General features: G+C 54.6%; 3 protein-coding genes across 5 annotated transcripts; 2 read left to right on the top strand and 1 right to left on the bottom strand.

The window, feature by feature from the left end:
• Positions 1-4,807: 4,807 nt before the first annotated feature.
• BAK1 (BCL2 antagonist/killer 1) lies at positions 4,808-11,353 on the bottom strand. Of its 2 annotated transcripts, none has more exons than XM_019456787.2 (6): positions 11,241-11,353; positions 9,137-9,237; positions 8,004-8,139; positions 7,521-7,664; positions 6,250-6,430; positions 4,808-6,130 (listed from the first exon to the last, which is right to left on the bottom strand). In XM_019456787.2, exons 2-6 carry the CDS (start codon positions 9,204-9,206, stop codon positions 6,026-6,028), a joined length of 636 nt encoding a protein of 211 aa, XP_019312332.1. In that variant the 5' UTR covers positions 9,207-9,237; positions 11,241-11,353; the 3' UTR covers positions 4,808-6,025. The 2 variants fall into 2 exon arrangements, with proteins under 2 accessions (XP_019312332.1, XP_019312333.1); XM_019456788.2 differs by lacking the exon at positions 11,241-11,353 and adding an exon at positions 10,128-10,551.
• LOC109271452 (translation initiation factor IF-2-like) lies at positions 9,804-11,716 on the top strand. Its single transcript, XM_053905336.1, has 3 exons — positions 9,804-9,823; positions 10,567-10,819; positions 11,043-11,716. The coding sequence occupies exons 1-3, from the start codon at positions 9,804-9,806 to the stop codon at positions 11,466-11,468; spliced, it is 699 nt and encodes a 232-aa protein (XP_053761311.1). The 3' UTR covers positions 11,469-11,716.
• Positions 11,717-12,682: 966 nt separating this feature from the next.
• On the top strand, positions 12,683-18,472 carry LOC109271450 (gametogenetin-binding protein 1-like). Of its 2 annotated transcripts, XM_019456784.2 has the most exons (6): positions 12,686-13,228; positions 13,891-14,009; positions 14,464-14,561; positions 14,770-14,917; positions 15,833-15,972; positions 18,205-18,472. In XM_019456784.2, exons 1-6 carry the CDS (start codon positions 12,762-12,764, stop codon positions 18,253-18,255), a joined length of 1,023 nt encoding a protein of 340 aa, XP_019312329.2. In that variant the 5' UTR covers positions 12,686-12,761; the 3' UTR covers positions 18,256-18,472. The 2 variants fall into 2 exon arrangements, with proteins under 2 accessions (XP_053761111.1, XP_019312329.2); XM_053905136.1 differs by lacking the exon at positions 18,205-18,472 and having other exon boundaries at positions 12,683-13,228; positions 15,833-16,074.
• The last annotated feature ends 1,457 nt before the right edge of the window (positions 18,473-19,929 follow it).

Here is a 19,929-nt window from a genome sequence, read left to right as displayed (position 1 = left end):
TCATAGGGCAAATTTACAAGTCAAACAAGAAAAAACCTTAAGCATGTAAATGACTCTCATAAGCCTAATAATTCAAGCTTCTAAATGTAGCAAATCAAGTTATCTTAAAGATTTCAATACTGTTTACAAACATAATCAAATTACTGATACCTTTCAGCTTCAAATTACAAGTCTAAGATAAATTACATAATTCAATTTGAAATCACAAGACTAATCTATCAGATTCTCTAACATGCCAACTTCTTTTAAATATTATACACATATTAAAAACACACACAGACTGTCTCAGTCTTCAAAAATCTTTTTCCTGACCTTACACAAATGAAGTAACATTATGGACTTACTTTACTTTTTTTTTATTTAAAAAAAAAATTTGTTAATGTTTATTTATTTCTGAGACAGAGAGAGACAGAGCATGAGTGGGGGGGGTGGGCAGCCAGGGAGGGGGACACAGAATCCGAAGCAGGCTCCAGGCTCTAAGCTGTCAGCACAGAGCCCAACGCAGGGTTCAAACTCACAGACTGCGAGATCATGACCTGAGCTGAAGCAGCCGCTCAACCGACTGAGCCACGCAGGCGCCCCTGGACTTACTTTTAGTCATTTCTATTTTCCTCCTGGAGGTGGTGGTAGAATAAAATGTTTTCTGTTCCTATTTTTCTTGCCATAATTCTACAATCATCTTATTGATTTTTCCCTATAACTAAAGAAAAGTCTGATAATTGTCCTTCTAAATGTAAAACTTGGTTTAAACAAAACTAATAAATGTATTAATTTATATTATTTATCTATGCAAAGTAACAAAAATAACACTTATGTTAGAGTGAATGATGCAACTAACCATTACTTTATACCATCCTGTTCTTCCTTTAGTATACTTTTTTTCTTCATCTGTAAAATGGGAATAGTAATTTCTGTCTTAGAGAGCTATACAGCCAAACGAGACATCTGTCATAAGTATAATAACTCAACACATGTTCATTTCCTCCTTTCTCCTTTTTTGCCACTACAGCATTTCCCGAAAACTCAGATTAATGTGGAGAAATCCCAGGGTCTCTCTTTCTTCTAAGTGTAATGGGTACGGGGCATATCTAGGAGGCGTTTTGTGAGATGGAAGAAAAACGACTTTCTCTGGAGAGGAATCCCTCTCCTCACTCTGATCCCTCCACTGTCCACAATGGGGTTTTGAGATGATTTAATGTTTTAAAAAATAGAAATAGGGGTGCCTGTCTGGCTCAGTTGGTGGAGCAGTGACTCTTGATCTTGGGGTTGTGGGTTTGAGCCCCACATCCGGCATAGAGATATCTTTTAAAAAATGGAAATAATGTGGATACGGTATTTATATCTTTGTTTAAAGGATGTGTTAAGAATTCTAAGTCCATACGAAGACAGTCTCTTCTATTACACTACATGTTATACTATACACTATACTATACATATACTATATACATATATACTATATACATATATAATATATACATATATAATATATACTATACATATACTATACACTACATGTTATACACTATATTACATATCACTATATAATGGGGGGGGCGGGGAGGAGGGATTTCCCCACACCCTCACTAGGGTAGCACTTTGCTCTGAACCTACACAGAACTCTTCTCTCACACAGGCCAGCAGCATTGTTACTCAGGCTCCTAGAAACCTCGTTCTTTTTCAGTAAACACGGGAACCCATATCTCTAAGCCCAACCCAGAGCTTCCCTTGCACTCTGATTCACAACACCCCCAATTCAGAGATGCTGGACGGTGCCAAATTCACCCCATCTTTCCCTGGTGTGGTCCACCTGAGAATTTTACCAAGAAAATGATCCCATTCTAGAGGAAGCCTCACTGCCTGCTAGACATGAATTGGAGAAGTTGCTCTCAGTAAAGTCAGAGGTCAGGTGAGAAAGGGGTCAGATCCAAACATGAGAAGGTTGGTGAGTGCAGCCTGTGTGGGGCCAATCATCACAGAAGTCTGAATGTTGCTAAGTAGTTTCACTGTGTGATGTGATGAAGCAGGCAACTTTAAAGAACTGTCTTCCTGCTGTGTTCTTAGACAAAGCTGGGAAAAGTTGAAGCATTAGGCACCAGGAATGATTCCAAGATTGCAAAGCAAGAGTTGAGATAAGTGGAGCAGAGAGTTTTTCTGATTTGCATGTTGATTTCAACAATGGACGCCTACTCAAATGTTACTCCTCAGATGTCACTTGCACACCTTCATGCTCTCCCCTCCATTTGGTTGCCAAATCCCATACTCCAGGTGGAGGGAGATTCTGTGGCTTTAGCCCCTTCAGCTATCAAGTGACTTTCTCAGAAAAGTCTGTTTTCTGCTCATATTAGTTCATCACCTGACCTTGGTCTTGTGACGCTGCCCCTCTACTGGATCATTCATACAGTTTGCTGGGGATCTGCTACCTGTCCTATGCTCAATAGGCCAGATCACTGCTTTTTGTTCCCTTATTATCCGGTGGGCTGAATTTCCCCTCCCCCTCATCTTTGATATGCCATAGTCTGGTGTTTACCTTTTTAACATGTCCAGCAATTGGTGAACATGCCCCAGAAGCTGGGTTTGCTGGTTTTCTGGTTCCTGACCTTTGGACACTTCCAGCAATCTTTGGTAACTCCATTCCATCTCTCCCTCTCTGTCAGGCACGCGCGCGCACACACACACACACACACACACACACACAGGATTAGAGATTGAATTAAATCCATATTTTACAAGTGTCTTTGATCGGGGCCTTTACATCTGAGGTGGGTACAACTGGAGCAGGATATGGTGGTGGTTTTATTTTAATTAATGAATTAATTTTAATTTATTTCAAAGCTATTCAGATGGTTAGGTCATAAAAACTTATTCAGTTCACTGAGTGGTTTGGGCAAAGGAAGGATTTTGTCTGGATGGACACCTAGTGACCTGAAATAAACTTTTTTCAGACGAGGTAAACTAGCAGACACATGAAGGTAAACTGTGGGGTGGGGCGGGGAGGCAGGGAGATGCTGGGTACAAGGCAAGGTGGATTTCATACCCACACCGCACAACTGAGCAGAGGACACCCAAACACACTTCTCTCCCGGGGCTGGACTGCCCCAAATCACTGGCCCCAAAGACTCAGGAATCTAGACCTCTTTGATGGAAACGAAGCTACGATTTCAGAAGAACCACCATTTTGAGAATTTAACTTCCTTAATACCTGCGGAATCCATCTGCTCCCCTGCACCCCCATAAACCCCTGCCTTATCCTATGCCTCCCAACTTCTCACGCCTTCCTTTCGGCAACCCCGGAATGCACTTAGATTTCGGTTTTGGAAACTTCATTCTGGCGGAATAAAGGGTGGAGTGGAGGGGACCAGGGTAGACTCCAGCCAAACGTTTTGGGGCTCCTCATGCCTTACAGGATAGAATTCCAACTCCTTCCTTACAGGGGCAGAGACCACCACAGCTCGCGCCACTGCCAGCCCGCCTTCTTCCAATGAAAGTCTTCCAGCGGTTCTCAAAACCCAGTGGGGAGGTGCGCCCGGGGGCCCCGCCCACCAGAGGGCACGCTGGCGTGCTCGGTGCGGCGACGGCCATCTTGAATCCGGGCAGCCCGCCCACCTCCGCGGTCTGCTGAGCCCTGGGGCGGTGGTGCCGCGGCTGCGCGCGGGGGTTAGAGGGGAAGGCTATACCCCCTCCCCGCTGACCCCTTGGCGGGCCTGTGCTGCAGACCAACGGCCCCGTTCCCCACCTGGTCGGCTTCTACGTAAAACTTCGAGCCAGTACCCTGGTGGCAAGTGCCAGCTCCCGCCCGTTCTACCTGGTGACTCTGGGCAGGTACCTCAGTTTCCTTTATATAACTGTAAAGTTGGGAGTTTAAAGCCCCAGCCCCACCTCCCAATCCCCCAGGTCACCAGCTATAAAACCTACTGATTGGGCGTGGATGATAAATTCTCCGCATAAGGCTTGGCTCGTAGTATGTGTTCGGTGTAGGTTGTCTGTGAACTTTCCCTGCAGATTGCAGGCTGCTTTGTAGCCACCACCCTTCCAGCTGCAGGGAGGCGGGATATCCAAGGGTGCAGTCTGTACTTGGACTGTTTGAAGATCAAGTCCGAAGGGAGAGGGGATTGGCAAGACCCCCTCAGGGAGTGCAAGTGAAGCCCCTAAATCCTTTAGGACTTGCACGTGACCATTTTGGAAAGGTGTCAGAAACACAGACCAGGGTGCCCAGGACTGGAAAGACTTTGGAACATTTGAACGCCCCCGTGCTTGTTATTTTTATTACTCCTAGCTGCCTTTTCCCATAGGGACTCCTATGTAGCACAAAATTCCTGGAATCAAAAGCCCTGTGTGTGCTGGTTGTGGGGGACATGGGGAAGAGAGGACTGGGACACTGTGTCCCAGGCAGAGCCAGGTGTGGGGGTGAAGGGCTTTTTGGGCCAGCATGGATGGAGGCCCCAGGGAGAGGCATTCAAAGCAAGCCTAAGGTGGCCTCTAGGAGTCCCCAGGCATATGCCAGAGGCTCTACCAGCCAGAGCCCAGCAACTTGGAGTCTCCCAACTTCCTAAAAGGTGGGAAACTTGCCTGGGACACAAAGAGATGAGAAGTGCCTGGAGAAGGGGCTAGGAAAGGTGGGGAGGGGCCTAGGCCTTGTAGGGGGCTGGGGCCTGGGAAAACCACACCCAGCCCTCTACCTGATTCTGGAGGCCTAATATGAGCTTTTATCCAGTAATAAACCAGGTAAGTGTGAGGCTCGCCCAGGCTCCCCCAATCCAGCCTGGCGGAGGGACGGGTAGCAGAGGATATAAAAATTACCAAATGGGAATCAGAGATTGCAGTTTATTTCAGACACACTCAGAAGGTGGGGGCTGGCCAGTGGGTTCCGTCTGCATCCCCTCCCTGCATTTGGCTTAATCTACCCCCAAACCCCTAGACTGTGCAAGATAGACAAGGCATTCCCACCCCACCCACAGGAGGGGCTTAGGCAGGTGAGGAGTGTGGAGAGTGGGGGGTCAGGGGGGTGTAGAGTTCAAGTATTCACAGTTTCCCCATCCACACCCCCGGATTACACTGTGCCCAGGCCGTGAGGGAAGATCCCAACCCCAGGGTTCCTAGTGGCATTAACAACTCTTTTCTCAGAAACCTCAAGACGAGTTCCTTACCCCCTTTCCCTGACAATAACAAACCAGTCCTAAATTCTGTAGTCTGGGCAAGGAGGGAACCTCAGCACTCCACTTACCCAAGACCCCTCCTTCCTTATTTGGAGTGATGGGGGCAGGGTGGGCTTCACTTGTAGTGAATAGGTTGGGTTTAAGTGGTAATATGTGAGGGGAGGGGAGAGAACTGAGGATCTTGGGAGGGGGGCTTGGGGGCTGCTGATGAGGTTCTGACAGCTCTGGTCTGCACCCCCAACTCCATCTCTACCCCACACTGAGGCCCAGAATCCCTGAGAGTCCACTGCAACGGTGATATGGGGTGGGGGGGAGTGGAGCAGCGGGAGAGCTTAGGAAGGGCCAGGGCTGGGCTCCAGGCCCAGCAATCAAGCTCTGACCTTCTAGAACACCTAGCTGAATCCTGGGGAACACAGGGTCTACTAACTCCCACACCCAGACTTCCTGGCGTGGGGAGAGTGGTGGGAATGGGTGGGGGGAGGGTCCTTCCAAGGGTATTACATAAAGATATAACCATTAAAAATTTTGAGGGGAGAGTGACTCTTAGCCTCTTGCTTCCCCAAGATGTGAATCTCCCCAGTGCCCAATAGATAGGGCTGAGGGTGTCCCAGAGAGCTGAGGAAGAAGGCTATAGCCCCTCTCTGACAGGATGGGGCCCAGAGAGGGGGCCCATTAGCACCATGCAATGTTGGGGCACCCCTGGCAGCCTAACTGACCCCCATGCAGGGGCCCTCCCAAAGCTGGAGTGTCCACTTGCTAAAGCTTCTGTATTCTTGAGGGGGGACCCCTGTAGAGAAGGGGGGGATGGGAGACGGCTTGGCTGAAGCCCAGGCAGGGGTCTCAGCTAGGACCCCAAAGGGCCCCTCTGGGAGTCATGATTTGAAGAATCTTCGTACCACAAACTGGCCCAACAGAACCACAGACAGAACTATCAGCACGTTCACGATGGGGCCATTTCCCAAGTTCAGGGCTGCCACCTGCCAAGAGACAGAGATAGAGGGCTGACGGCACATACAGGCACTCCAGGGCTGGGGTGGGGCTGGGAGAGAGGCAGCCCCAGCAGCAGGGAGGAGGCTGCCGACACTTGGGCACTTACCCAGCCGCCCCTCTGCGCAATCCACCGGGCAATGCAGTGACGCAGCATGACGTCGACCACCAGTTTGGTCACCTGGCCCAGGAAGCCGGTCAGGCCGTGCTGGTAGATGTGTAGAGCCAGGCGGTAGCCAAAGCCCAGGAGAGCCACCACTCGGCCCCAGTTGATGCCGCTCTCAAATAGACTGCAGGTAGAGTGTTGATATCGTCAGTGGAGACCCCCAGAGGGCCCTTCAGCCTGCTTCTCCTCTCCCACCGTCCGGTGGCAACCCCCCCCACTCCCAGCTGGAAAGCAAAATGGCTTAGCTGTGACTCAAGGTGGCAGAGGTTGCCCCAGCCTGGCCTCAGTTTGGGAAGAACCTGCATCTCTGTGAAAGGAGGAAGCTCAGAGGGCGTCTGAGCGGGGTGCTGCCGCCAGGTTGTGGCCCCAGCACCGCAAGTGCAGAGGGGCAGAGAGCAGTGAGGGCAGAGCAAGCGGACGGAAGCAGCAGGGAGATTACCTGTGGGTGTTGCTGCTGGCCTGGCAGCCCGAGAGACGGCAGAGAGAAAAGGACAAAGAGGAGGTTAGGACAGGACCTGGAATCAGAGTGGAGTGGGGGAGGCCTCGAAGGACAGGGGCAGGATGTTTCAGCTCTGGGCGCTAATCCTAGATCAGTCGCCTCCTCCTACCTTCACCCCAGCTTCAGTCACCTCGACACTGACTCCTAACCCAGACGTAACAGCAGATGACACCTTTAAGTCCGGACACTGTTCTAAGCGTCTTTCCTCTATTTTACAGACGTGGGGACTGAGGGCCATAGATTCACAAAGCCAGTAAGTGGCAAAGCTGAGATTTGACCCAGGCATGTGGGCTCTCTAACCACACCAGATGGCCTTTCGGACGCCACCCTGTAGCAAAGGGAAGCCATTTCCAGGACATTAGCAATCTGACCATTTTTGGTATGAAATATGGTTCCAGATCAGAAGGCCAGCTGTGTCTCAGCTGGGCTGGGGAGCTCTGGGGACATCCCTACTCCGGCATCTCTATAGTCCTGATCTATCTGGTACAGTCCCGAGTGCCCAAGCTCACAAGAGCTGTGAGCTTGTATACCAAAGAGGAGCAGTCTGGGGCCCAGAGAGAGAAAGACAGGGCCCGAGGCCATGTGTGAGTCAACAGCAGACAAGGGGTGGTGCACATGTCTCTTGACACTGACAGAGAAGCGTGTATCTCCCATCCCACTGGCAGGGCACAGTGCGGGGGTGACAGCACAGCACAGAGGCCGGGGCCAGGGCTACCTCGAGGCAATCTTGGTGAAAAGTTCATAGGCGTTCTCTGCTGTGGGTTGCAGGCGCTGCAGCATGGCCTGGAACTCTGAATCATAGCGCTGGTTGATGTTGTCCCCAATGATAGCGAGCTGCCGACCCACCTGCCCCATGGTGCTGGAGAAAAGAGGCAGGTAGGTGAGCAGGCAGAGGGCGGGCAGGGCTGGGGCCTGGACTCAGGGAGAAGGGGTTCTGCCCAAGATGCCCCTGGCCTTGTGGACCCCTCCTTGGAAATTCCTGACCGTGTTCTTAGACATGAGGGCAGAGCACAGGATCACAGGACAGGCATATTCTATAAAGGGTCCAAGATCCCTGATCGGTTGGGGGGGGGGGGCAGGGGCAGGGGGAGCCCCAAATAAAAAGGGTCTCCCCAGTTCCCAGGACCTGCACAGCAGCCCCATGTGAGCCTCCGCCTCCCTGAAGATATCCCCGTGGGCCCAGAGGGCCATTGCTCACCTGCTAGGTTCTAGGGGCAATGTGACTATTTCTGGGTCAGTAGGCGCAGCTGCCCCCTCAGCCTCCTGCTCCTGCTGATAACGGTGAAAAACATAGCTGCGGAAAACCTCCTCGGTGTCCCGGGCTACCTGCTCCTCTGAGGATCAAAGCCAGGAGTCAGGGAGGAAGGGCTGGACGGCCCCATGCTTTGTGGATGGGTCTTTCTTCCTCAGGGCCTCGGCTGTCCTCACCCGTGAACAGAAGTGTCCCTACTCCAGCCCTTAGTTAACAACTAGTGCTTATCGCGTATAGGATATTTTTCTAGCACGTTTCACTGAAGCCTCATAATAGCCTTGTGAAGCAGATGAACACCCCAGTGTACAGGTGGGGAGCTGAGGCACGGGGTGTTTACATAACTTGTACAAGGTCACACAGTCAAGAATGAGCAGTGGAGCCAGGACATAATCCCAGGCATGTGGGCCCCTGAGTTTTAGTGTGTACAGGCTGGGTAGCCCTTATGGCTCGGGAAATGTGGGAAACAAAATTTAGAATTGCAGCTTTGGGTCCAGAAGAGTTACATAGGGACACGGTGACATACAGGGGACTGAACCCAAAGCCCAGGGAGCAGTCTGTAGTGGGCTGGGAATCGCAGCCCTTTGATGGTCCCCTTGGAAAAGGGAAGAAAGGCAGCCATCTTACTTCCTCCCCAAAGTCATAACAATCGCTTTCACCAGTCAGCAGGACTGCCGGGGTGATAAGCCTAGGAACTTCCTTCTTTCTCCTACGGTAGGAATAGAATAGCCACGCCCCACTCTTCATTCTTCTCCTCACCCCCCTCCTGCCTCTCCCTTGAGATGGCGTGGTGCCCACCTCATGCTCACTCCCAGGCCTCTCCTAGCCTCTGCCCCCCAACCCCAGGCCCAGACTCCTCCCCACTCCCAGGGCTTAACCTGGACTGCACTCCAGCTTCTGAGGTCACCTGCACACACCGGCACTGGGTGGGGAGATGCTTTCTGCTTTACCCAAGGTGAGTGAACGGGGGCAGGAGAGCCTGCCTGTAAGTCTGGCCTGGCCCTGTCCACTCCTGCTCTCTCCATCCTCTCAGACAGCCCTGGTGGCTGTGGGATGGGGGAGGAGGGCAGAAAGACCCTTACCAGAAGTAGCAGACGGGGCAGGCTCTTCACACTCCTGCCTGGGAGGACCTGGGCCTTGCCCGGATGCCATTTCTCAGGTCCCAGTGGAGGGCAGCGCTAGCCTGTGGGGACGAGTGAGAGACAGCAGAGATGGGGACGGGCAGGGGCTGTTGATGAGGGGGAGGGTCCCCCACTCCCCCAAAAGACCCCTCCATCCTAGCTCCAGCCAAGTCTCATTTCACCACCTTGGGTCCCTGTGGAGTCTGTCGGCAGAATCAGAACTTACTGAGCATTTCACTAGCAAGAGAGAGCAAGAAAGGCAAGGCAGTCAGGATTTGTACCTAGGGACCTGGACCCCGAAGCCAGGGCCCTGGGGAGGGGTGGTTGGAGTAGTGCCCTCGTGGGTCTCAAGTCCTCTTCCACCTCGCTCCTGGGTAAATGAGGCTGGTTGCAGAGGCTGGGGTTCCTTCTGCTGCTCCTGGGGCCTCCTGCACCCTCTCTAGCACACCCTTACCACAGGATTACCACCTTCTAGCCAATGACCCGTGAAACTTGTGCTCGGAGGTCCCACTTCCCCTTGGCTGGTCAGTGCACCCCTGTTTTCCAACTCAGGCCTGTTAGCTACGAACACTTCCTGAGCACCTATGGTATACTTCTACTGCTCCCCCAGGGGTGTCAGACACTGAAAATGCACATTAACCCAGCAAGGTAAGCATCATCATGCCCCTTTTACAGGTGGGAAAAGTGAGGCACCAAGAAGTTGGGGCCCGAGGCCACATAGCCACTCAGGGAGTCAGGGTGGTAATCTGAATTTCCATGAGTTCATACGCTCAATACTCGCATAAGATTTACTTTCCAGTTTGTGGACCTCAGAGGGTACCCTTTCAAGACAAGATCACCTGTTTACATCCTACCTTGGCTCTTCCCATTCCTGCCTTGCCGTGAGCTGAGGAAGTCTTCTCCACAGCTCTCCCACCCCGCCCCCCACCTGACATGTACCCCCACCACATACCTGCTGTCCTGTCCCTGGCCCCAGTTTTCCTCTTTGCTCAATCCTGGCCACAGCCCTGATCTGCTCTGTGAACCCGCAACAGAGGGAGTATTTCCTGGACGTGAGCTGTTTCACTTTCAGTTCTCACCCCTTCATACCCACCCCAAAGCTGCCTCCATCACTCTTTGGGGGAAGTGGCCTTCCTCCTACCTCGGGGGAAGGCCCGGTCCCACCCTGGGCCGAGCACAGCCACCTCCTCCTCCCAGGGAGGACCTGACTACCCTCCTCCCCGCCCTATCCTCCTGCCTCTCGGGCCTGGGGCCATTTTCGAAAGTGCCCCAAGGCAAGAGCTCTCCGGAAGGTGTGGAGGAAGGCTCTCCACCCCTCCACTTACTGGGGGCAGGGATAGGGAGAAGCCCGACCCTCCCTTCCTCTGTCCCCGGGCGCCAGCTTGAAACAGATCTTTGCCTGGCACGCCCCCATCCCTGCTCCTTCCGGAAGATGCCGTTCCCTCTCCCCTGGTCCCTGAACGAAACCTGGAACCCCCAGGACAGCAGGACAGGAGATTGCTGATTGCACCACCAACTCTCTCTGCCGCTACCCCAGGGGCTCACTGCTGGGGAGTAGGTGAAACATCAGAATGGCCCCCAGGGCCAGAGGCCTATGCCGACCTGGGCCTACCCTTGCCCTCATCCAAGTGGCCTGACTTCCTGGTAAGGGGAGTCCATTGCTCTCTACTTGCTGGGCTTAGAATATTCCCCAGGGGGAGATGCCTGGTTGGGCTGCAGACCCAGTCTAGGGCTCCTAGGGCAGCAGGAAGCACCAGGAAAGTTCTCTCCCTGACCTTGACCTTGGCTCCGATCTCCACTTCCACCCCCCACCCCACCCCGCCCCAGACTGCTAAAGGACCTGGTTCTTTGGCACCCGATTTGACAGGAAGGGCAATGGGGGAGCTGTCTGAGGGGAAGCCAGAGGGAGCCCCGGCTGGATCAGGCCCCCAGCAGACATTGGCGGAGCTGCCCAGGCAAGTCTCCAGGCCTCCCTGTCCCCACCTGGCTGCCTGCAGGCTCCTTGTACCCCCTGGGCCTGGGGCTGCCGAAAGCCGGGAGGATGGGTAAGACCCTCCCACCTTACCTGCCAGGACCCTCGCCCAGGCCCGGGATGGCTCACAGGGCCGAGGCCAGAGATCCTGAGGGGCCAGCGGCTGCTCCTGGGGGTCGGGTGCCCAGGCCCAGCTTCCTGGAACAGGCGTCAGTACAGTCCCGATGTCTGGACGCGGCTTCTGCTTGCCCCAGCTTGGCCCTAGGGACCCGCGAGGCTGCCCGGATCCTAGACGTGCCGGCTCTTCCCGGCTCCAATTAGCTCCCTCTAGAGGAAGTCGCTGTGTGGCCGCCGGATGCTGATGAAGGGCCTATAGCCTGGGGGTCGGTCTGGGCTGGTCCGCAGAGGAGGTGCTCCACCCTTTACACTTGGCCCCGGTCAGGTGGCAAGGCTCCCCTTCTCCCACTTCTGATTCCCAGTCCCGGTCTTTGATCTTTACCCTCTTTCATGAATCAATACCAATAAAAAAGGCAGGATGGCTTAAGCACCACAGTGTGCCTTGCACTTTAGTTACCATTCTCTCATTGAATCTTTTTTTTTTTTTTTTAAACAGTATGGTACTAGCTTTATTAATTTATTTGGGGGGGGTGTGCATGCACGCGCGTGCACACACACACACACACACACACTCACACGCAAGCAGGGGAGAGACAGAGGGTGAAGGAGAGAAAGAATCTTAAGCAGGCTGCACACTCAGCGTGGAGCCCAATGTGGGGCTGCATCTCACTACTGTGAGATCATGACCTGAACCGAAATCAAGAGTTGGATGCCTAACCCATCAGGCCACTCAGGTGCTCTTACTGAATCTTTTCAATAACTCTTGGAAGTAGACGCTGTCCACTGCACCCGTTTTACAGACGAACAAACTGAGGCTCAGTGGGCTTAAGGAACTCACAGGGTCACTAAGCTGGGTTTATAATCAAGTCTATAGGTGTCGTGGGAAATAATAATACTAACTTGAGATTCAACGTGCAATTAAGACGGGCACACAGGCACCCTGGTGGTCTCTAGAGATTTGAAATCCTAAAGGTGACAGGCAAATAAACAGAGATGAAAACAGGGGTGCATGGGTACCACCTGAGGATGTGCAAGTGGATGCTGAGAGGCAAGAAAAGAGGGAGGATAGACACTGTCTGGCTGTGAGGAGTGGATTTGAAAGACAAGCCAGGTGGAGAGAGTTGTGTGCAGAGGCCCCAAAAGCCCCTGCCCCATTCCCAGTCCAAGGACCCCCAGCTTCCTCTGCCTGCTCCCCACCCCCATGCCTTCTGGAGCCTCATTAGCCACCTCATTAGCCTCCAGTCTGCCTTCCCGTACCTTTTCCCCCTGCCTCATCGACCTCCTGCCCTCTCTGCCCCCAACGAATCCCCTCTACCATGTCTTCTTCCCAGGCTCCCCATCACTCCCCTGCCCTCCCCCCGCCACCCCCGGCCTTTGCCTTCTAGAACTCTTGGAAGTTTCCAACTGGAAGTTTTAATTTGAAAACTCCTCCTGTTCTTAAGCAGTTGGTGGGGTGGCTGTGACGGCCCCACCCTTCGAGTCAGGGTCTCTCTCGGGATGGAGGCCCCAGCTCCAAACCGTCAATCCCGAATTTTGGGCCGTTCCTCCGTGTTCCGCTTTTTCCGTAGCCTGGTGGGGAACAAGGGCAGCCCAAAGAGCTCTGACAAGACCCCGATAGGGAGTCGGACATGCCCCTTGCGAGAGCAAGCCGCCACCCCATTGGTGATGAACCGCCATGGAGGGGTGGGGAGGAAGGAGCCAAAGCCATCCACCACACTACCCTACATGCTGTCTGTGGCCTTGCCACGGCAGGACCCCTTGGGGCTAGGGATGGGGGACACAGGGGCCCAGACCCCTACCCCCACGGAAGTCCTGAGGGTGGGGGCCCAGGGTGTAGAGGTGAAGCCTGTCCTGCCCAGGAGAAGCCAGGAGGTGCTGGGCAACCTGTCTGGAAAAGAGGAAACGGAAGAAGAGAAGGAGGAGGCGGTAGGGGAGGCCTCCGGGGATACAGAGACCTCAGACAGGTGAGGGACCGGGCTGTGGATGGCGGGCGGGAGCCTGGGATGGGGGTACTGGGGCAAGGATATGGGAGGACCCCAATTGAGGAAGGCCCGGGAATGTGGGTCTTCAGGTGGGTAGAGGACTGGAATAAGGCACGGGGGTTGATGGAGGGACAGATATATCAAGGATGGGAAGGAGCCTGGGGGTGAGAGTATTGGGCGGGGAGCAGAGATGGGGTGGGTCTTCCCACCAGTCAGGGGATGTGGGTGGAGGCCAAAGATAGAAGAAAGACAGGCTGGGGACTGGGACGAGAGAGTGCCAAGGTGAGCCAGGCCACCATGGCTTCCCAGCTCCTTCCTGGTCCTCACTCCACCCTGCCTTCCCTCCCCACTCTCTCCCTCCTCATTCCCACTCCCGTGTGGACCTGGCACCACTCCCTGTGAGGAAAGGGCCCACCTCCCCCTCTGCTCCCCACCTTCCTCCTCACTCTACCTTCAAGGGAAGATAGCCCCCTGTACGATGAGGACCCCAAAAGGCCCAGCAGGGAACTGTTGGAGGCAGGAGGGTGGAGGGGGCTGAGCAGGGCCTATAGGAGGGCCCTTGGGGACTTTGGGGGGTTTAGGGAGCCTTTGCCACATGTCTGGGCTCCACCTGCTACCCCCATCTGACTATGCTTTGGGATCAGGGGCCACTTTGCCCAAGCTTTGGAGTTGGAGCAAGGATGCCTGCAGAGGGCCATGGGGCCACTGGAGGTCGGCCCCGAGACCTTCACCAGGGAGGAGGAGAAGGAGTGTCTGCTTGATGGTGAGTGTGGTGGCCACAGGTGTCAGGCCAGTGCCAGAAATAGATCCTGTACCTCAGACTCCTCAGGGGTGTGGGGCCTGGAAGGACACAGGATAGTCTGAGGGAATGCTGAGGGCAGGCTGCGTGGATCGGAGTCCATTCCATTCCCCTATGCCAAGTCGTGTGATAGTGGCAAGTTGCTCCCCGCTTCTGTGTCTCAGTTTCCTCATCTGAGAGGAATGAGACCATAACAGTATCTATCTCAGAGGGCAGTTGCAATGAGTCAATGAAATGTCTTTTGCAAAGTGCCTGGTACTGTGCTGAGCACATAGTAGGTGTTTGCTAAAGAAAATGAGGGAAGCTCCCCCTCACTTCAGCCTGCTCAGTGCCCTTGCCCTCCTCGGCCTGGGCCTGGGCCTGGACCTGGGCTGCCCCTTGTTCCTGTCAGCCTGTCAGTGACACTGCACCTTCATAGGAGACCTCAGGCTGGCCTCTTCGAAGGTGGGGACAACTCCTTGGAACCGCCGCCTCCTCACCTTGTACAAGCAGCTTCAGAAATCAGCTGTCGCCAAGGTCTGTAGAACCAGGCTGGGGCAGTGGGGGGTGGGTGAAGCCTGGTTGGGGCTCCTCCTCGCATTTGGCTGGGCCCCAGGATTTGGGGCTTGGGCAAACCCCTCGTAACCTGGTGGGTTCCCTCCTGCTTTTTGTTTTATCTGGGGGTGGGGCTGCACGCTTGGGTCCCTGTCATCCTCACCTGCTCAGTGGCCCGGCATGCCCTCAGTTTCCTCTCAAGGAAGGCTTGCCTGATGAGGAGAAAGGCAAGGAAGAGGAAATGGAGGAAGAGGACAGCTCATTCAAGGTCTGTGTCCCAGGCATTGTCACCCTGCAGTCACCGCTGCATAAGACTTTTAGGTCAACAGATACAGTGGGTAAGTGTGGCGCCCAACCTGCCCTCCTCAGGCCAAGGGGGCTCCACTCTGGCCCTGACTCATAGGTGTGATACCAGTTCTTACCACCAGGTGGTACCAGAGGACCTAAGATGACCACTGGAGAAGGGGTTGCAGGGGGACCAGTGGGTGGCTCAGCAGGAGCTGCAGGCTAGGTCTAGCTAGAGTCCTCCTTTCTCAAGGTTTGGGGGGGCAGTGAGGTGGGGATTGTGACTACGGCTTGCGCTCCAGAAGCATCACCCACTCCCAACCCAGAATTCTAACTTGTTCAGTGGGCATCTCCATCCCCGATTTTCCCATCACACCCTGCTGTTGACGGTGCCCCAGCGCTACCCAGACATTGTGAACAGATGACTCAGTGGTAGTGATATGACATGATAACATCACATGATCATTGTTGACATTCACATAGCCATTACTATGGGCCAGACCCCCTTCTGAGCACTTTTCGTGAAATACCACTTCGCAACTCTGAGGTAGGTCCTATTTTAATCTCTATTTCGTTGTGAGGAAACTGAGGCACAGAGAGGTTAAGTAACTTGTCCAAGGTCACACAGTAGTAGGTGGCAGAGCTGGGATTTGAACCTAGGCAGTTTGGGTAGTTCCAGATCCTTGCTCTTGAGTCTGTGGCTGGTGGAGAGTGGAGGCAGATGTCTGCCCCTTGCACGCTCTCCCCACGAGGGGAAGAAACTCACACTCATGCAGGTGGGAGGGAGCGCTTGGCAAGTGAGTTTGCTGGCAAAGTCAGGGAGGTGGGCGGGTAGTATCTGGCTGGTTCCAGCTAATGGAAAACATAAGGGCTGGGGCTGGGGGTGACCAGGGACTGCACACGGCTGGGATGAGGTCTGGAGAGCCGGAGCCGCCTGCCTGTCCCATGCCCATCTCTCTGACTCTCAGGTTTCGTGGAGTCGGAGTTAAAGAAGCTTTTGGTAGTACAACGGGAGTCCCGCCTCTGGAAGATGGGCAGTCATGAGGGCCGGGAGCTGTTGACCCAGCCAGAGATCACCCTGGAGGAGGCAGGCATTGTGGACGGCCAGGTAGGCCTGGCCTGTCCCGACCATCACCCCCTGTGTGAAGGCACTAGAGAGAGCGGTGCCTCCCACTCCATCGGCTCCTGGCCCTGACTCCAGCCTCCCACTGTCTGGGTAGGGAAGGCACAATCCCTTCTTGGTGGTGGTATTTCTGAGTAGGACCTTGAAGCCCTGTGCATACACACACTTCTCCGTCAGTCTCTCTCCATCAGTCTCATCAGAGAGAGAGAGTCCCAAAATCCATTAAAATTAAAAAAATAAATTTTAATGTTTATTCATTTTTTGAGAGAGAGAGACAGACAGACAGAGAGACAGAGTGCCAGCGAGGGAGGGGCGGAGAGAGAGAGGAAGACACAGAATCCAAAGCAGGCTCCGGGGTCTGAGCTGTCAGCACAGAGTCTGACAGGGGGCTTGAACTCACAAACCATGAGACCGTGACCTGAGCCAAAGTTGGACGCTTAACCCGACTGAGCCACCTAGGTGCCCCCACTAAAAAAAAATTTTTTAATGTTTATTTATTTTTGAGAGAGAAAAGAGAAAGAGTATAAGCGGGGGAGGGGTAGAGAGAGAGGGAGGCACAGAATCCAAAGCAGGCTCCAGGCTCCGAGCTATCAGCACAGAGCCCGACACAGGGCTTAAATCCACAAACCATGAGATTATGCTTGAGATGAAGTTGGACACTTAACTGACTGAGCCACCCAGGCACCCCTAAAAGTCCATTTTTTTTTTTTTTTTGAGTCTTAACTTTGCCGTTCACTTGCTGTGTGGCCTTGGGCAATCTCTTCCCCTCTCTGAGCCTCAGTTTCCTCATCTGTACGATGAGGCGTTTTGTCTAGGTGGCTTTAAGTCTTCCTTGTACATCTGTAATTCACATAATGTTGCCCTTATTATATTGCTTTCTCTCCCATTCACGCCCACACTTACTCCCACAAACACACATATAGGTTACCTGTCTGTGTCACACCGAGGACCACCCACTGCCCACCTTCCTTGACACTGGCCTTCGAGGTCAGGCCTGTCCCAGACTCTCCTGAGTGCACATGGATGAATCTGTTGTGGAAAAAAATGTGTCCATGTCCTTTTTGAGTTAATTTTCATTCATTCATCAACCCGTTCTTTCATTCGGTGGACATAGGCCCCTGATGGTCTGTGTCGTTTACTTTTGTGGGAAAGTAAAGGAAAGAGAGTCAGGTTCAGAGGCCAAAGCCTTTAGCTGAAGCCCTGCTCCAGCACTGACTTGCTCTGTGACTTTGAATGCAGGCTTTGGCTTCCTGTAAGGAAGGGGACACTGGTGGAAGGATCAGACAAGATGGAGAGGGGCTGCCTGCCAGCCGCCAAGGGCACTCCAGTGTTACGGATATGACTTACCTCCTTGGGGGAATGAATACCAGAAGCGCATGCCCACCAGGCACTGAGGGGCAGCCCTCTCACTGTCCTAAGCCCGCATGCCTGAGTTACAGGAGCCCCTGTGTGCTGTGGGGAACAAGGCCGCGCATCTCACCCTAAAGTACACAGCTGGTCAGCTCTGGCAGGGGCTCTTGCTTTCGCCTTTTCATACTAAAGGGATCTCATCACCCTTCCCACCCCTTTCTCCTCCCTCTCCCTTCCAGAACCACCCCTGAGCCAGGGGCCACAGTCCAGGGGGGTAGCCTGAGCAGAATTGGGGGGCCCTAGGGAGTTTCTGGGTGGTGGCAAGTTGGGTCCCAGCTCAGTCCTCACTTTGGGGACAGAGCTGCCCCAGGAATATCTTCCTCCTGTGGGTGTTTCAAGGGTCCTATCCTCATCACCGTCCCTCACTCTCTCCTTATCTGTCCTCAGGGACACCAAGCCGAGGGGGAAGGAAGCCGCCCCCCAGCCTTTGGGGAATGCTGGGGACCTAGGGGAGGGGCGCTGAGGCAGCTGAAGCACCACCCTAGGCTGGAGGGAAGGGTGCAGCCCCCCCTTGGTGTGGTGTCCAGGACAGAGGTGAGGGAAGGGAGAGGTTCGCTGGGGTGCCTGACTTCTGGGGCTTCCAAGGATCCCCCCCAAGTTGGAGGGAGAAGGGTCCCTTATTCAGTGGGAGGGAGGTAGCTCAGGGCTGGTGGACTAGGGGCCAGCTGGGCGAATATGAGGGAGGGCCTGGCATGGCCTCAGGGTGCTTATCTCTGGGGATATGAAGGAATGTTCTGGGGGTACAGAGCAGGAAGGGAGAGCCCAAAGATGCTGAGGCACCTTTTCTCACCCACTTCTGCCCCCTAGCACCTGCTCCTGGAGGAGATGGACGAGATGGGAAACTGGCCTCCAGAGTGAAGCTGGTGCTGGCCCCGAGTCTGCCCTGCTCCCGGATCCCTTCAACCCGAATACAGCTTTAGCCTTCCTCTTCTGAGCGCACATCCAAGGAGCCCCTGGGGCCAAGGGGTCTTGATATAAATGGAATCCATGTGTCTGCAGGGTGGGCCTGCCCAGCAGAATGTTCCTACCCATCAGACTCAGGCCTGTGATAGTAATAAAACCCACTTTGACTTTTTGGCTTCCTTGGCTATGTGTGGAACCCTCCCCCCCCCCCCCCCCCCCCCCGCCTCATCCTCAAGCTAGGAGCAAGCTCACAAGCTCAAGGCTATCCAGGGTCTCAGTCTAGTCCCCAGTGTGGCAGCCCCAACTGCAGAGTCCTGGGTTCCAGTGGAGGGGCCCCAGTGGGGCATGTGAGCTGGAGGGCAAGAGGTTTGGTGCACCTGCCCTGGGGGTGGGGAAGGACTGGTGGCCCAGAATGCCAGGAGAGCCCCTGCTCCCACAAGACCAGACCCTGTTAGTAGGAGCATCCCTGACTTCCCTCCCTCCTAAGTTCCCAGGCCAGGCTTGTGGCCTCATGGGGAGGATCCGGGAATTCTCCAGCAGGAACTTCCTGCCCAACCAGCACAGGGACAAAGCCAGGAAAGCGGCTCTGGGACCATGGGGACCTGCTTGGAGGGCTGGCTGGGGGACAGGTAGGAGGCCCTGGGATGATGCCGGAGGGCCCCTGCTACAGGGGTGGGGGGTAGGGCCTCAACCTGCTGCCCCTGGTCATGGCCCCTCTGTGCCATGCTCACTGCCAGGTGCCTCTGGGGATCCTGGTCAGAGGGAGGTCCCGACATCTAGAAGACCCAACTCTAAATCCCAGAAGCAAGGATAGGCTTGAGTTGGGGGTGCACGATCCTGTGCCCTTACCGGCCATGGAAGGGCACACCCTCATACCTGGCTTTTCAGGGATCCAGCATCAGGGAGGGCGAAGCCCAGTTTGGATACCAGGAGGTGTTGCTCACCTGGAATCCTTGACTCAGGCTCTGGGCTGGGGAAGATCCTGGTGGAAAAGCCCATCTGACTGCCCCTGAGTCAGCCAGGAAGCAGCCTTGTGACCCTATGACTCACCTATGCCCTAATTATTTCCTCCAGAGTCTTGGCTATGGGGAAGGGTGGGGGCCTTAGACAGTGGCCTGTGGGGGTCCCCTGGTTCCACCTGGACCCCCAATCTCCCCCCGGCACAGATGTAGCACTCCTCACGGACCCCACGGAGAGGATATTTCCTCTCCCTCCCCCATCCTAACAGGCCATGACCTTGTTCCAGGCCATGCCCAGGCTTGAGTGGGGAATCCCAGGGCCCAGAGCGCTGCAGGACAGAGCTCCTGCCCTCCCCCATTGCCCTGTGGGTAGGGCCAGCCAGTGGAGTACACAGGCAGCCCCACATTCGGTTGGGGTAGGCTGGGTCCCCACTGGCAGCTCAGGCTCCTTGGCTGCCTGTGTGAGCATAGGCATAGACTCATAGGACACCTGTGCTCCTGGGGAGGGAGCATTTCCTTCTCAGTCCCCACAAGGGTATGGCTGCCGGGGACTGAGGCGGCAGGAATCTTGATTTAGTATGGGAGACTCTTAGGTGATGGCTCCCCTCTCTGCTTCTCTCTTGCCGTTTCTGCTGAGGGAGGGTCAGCCCCCACCCCCTGGGGGCGGGGG

This window comes from Panthera pardus, unplaced genomic scaffold (assembly GCF_024362965.1).
Source record: "Panthera pardus isolate Hobbes unplaced genomic scaffold, ASM2436296v1 HiC_scaffold_17, whole genome shotgun sequence".
NCBI lineage: Eukaryota > Metazoa > Chordata > Mammalia > Carnivora > Felidae > Panthera > Panthera pardus.
Note: the sequence above shows the minus strand (reverse complement) of the source record. Positions and strands in the feature narration are given on the sequence as shown.

Coding starts and splice junctions, on each gene's coding strand:
- BAK1 (XM_019456787.2), bottom strand. CDS start 9,206: ATGGCATCCGGGCAAGGCCCAGGTCCTCCCAGGCAGGAGTGTGAAGAG. Junction 8,140..9,136: donor TGCCCCGTCTGCTACTTCTG/GTAAGGGTCTTT, acceptor TTTGATCCTCAG/AGGAGCAGGTAGCCCGGGAC. Junction 6,431..7,520: donor TTCACCAAGATTGCCTCGAG/GTAGCCCTGGCC, acceptor CTCTACCTGCAG/TCTATTTGAGAGCGGCATCA.
- LOC109271452 (XM_053905336.1), top strand. CDS start 9,804: ATGCACATTAACCCAGCAAG. Junction 9,824..10,566: donor ATGCACATTAACCCAGCAAG/GTAAGCATCATC, acceptor AGCTTGAAACAG/ATCTTTGCCTGGCACGCCCC. Junction 10,820..11,042: donor CCAAGTGGCCTGACTTCCTG/GTAAGGGGAGTC, acceptor CCGATTTGACAG/GAAGGGCAATGGGGGAGCTG.
- LOC109271450 (XM_053905136.1), top strand. CDS start 12,762: ATGGAGGCCCCAGCTCCAAACCGTCAATCCCGAATTTTGGGCCGTTCC. Junction 13,229..13,890: donor GATACAGAGACCTCAGACAG/GTGAGGGACCGG, acceptor CTTTGGGATCAG/GGGCCACTTTGCCCAAGCTT. Junction 14,010..14,463: donor GAAGGAGTGTCTGCTTGATG/GTGAGTGTGGTG, acceptor GCACCTTCATAG/GAGACCTCAGGCTGGCCTCT.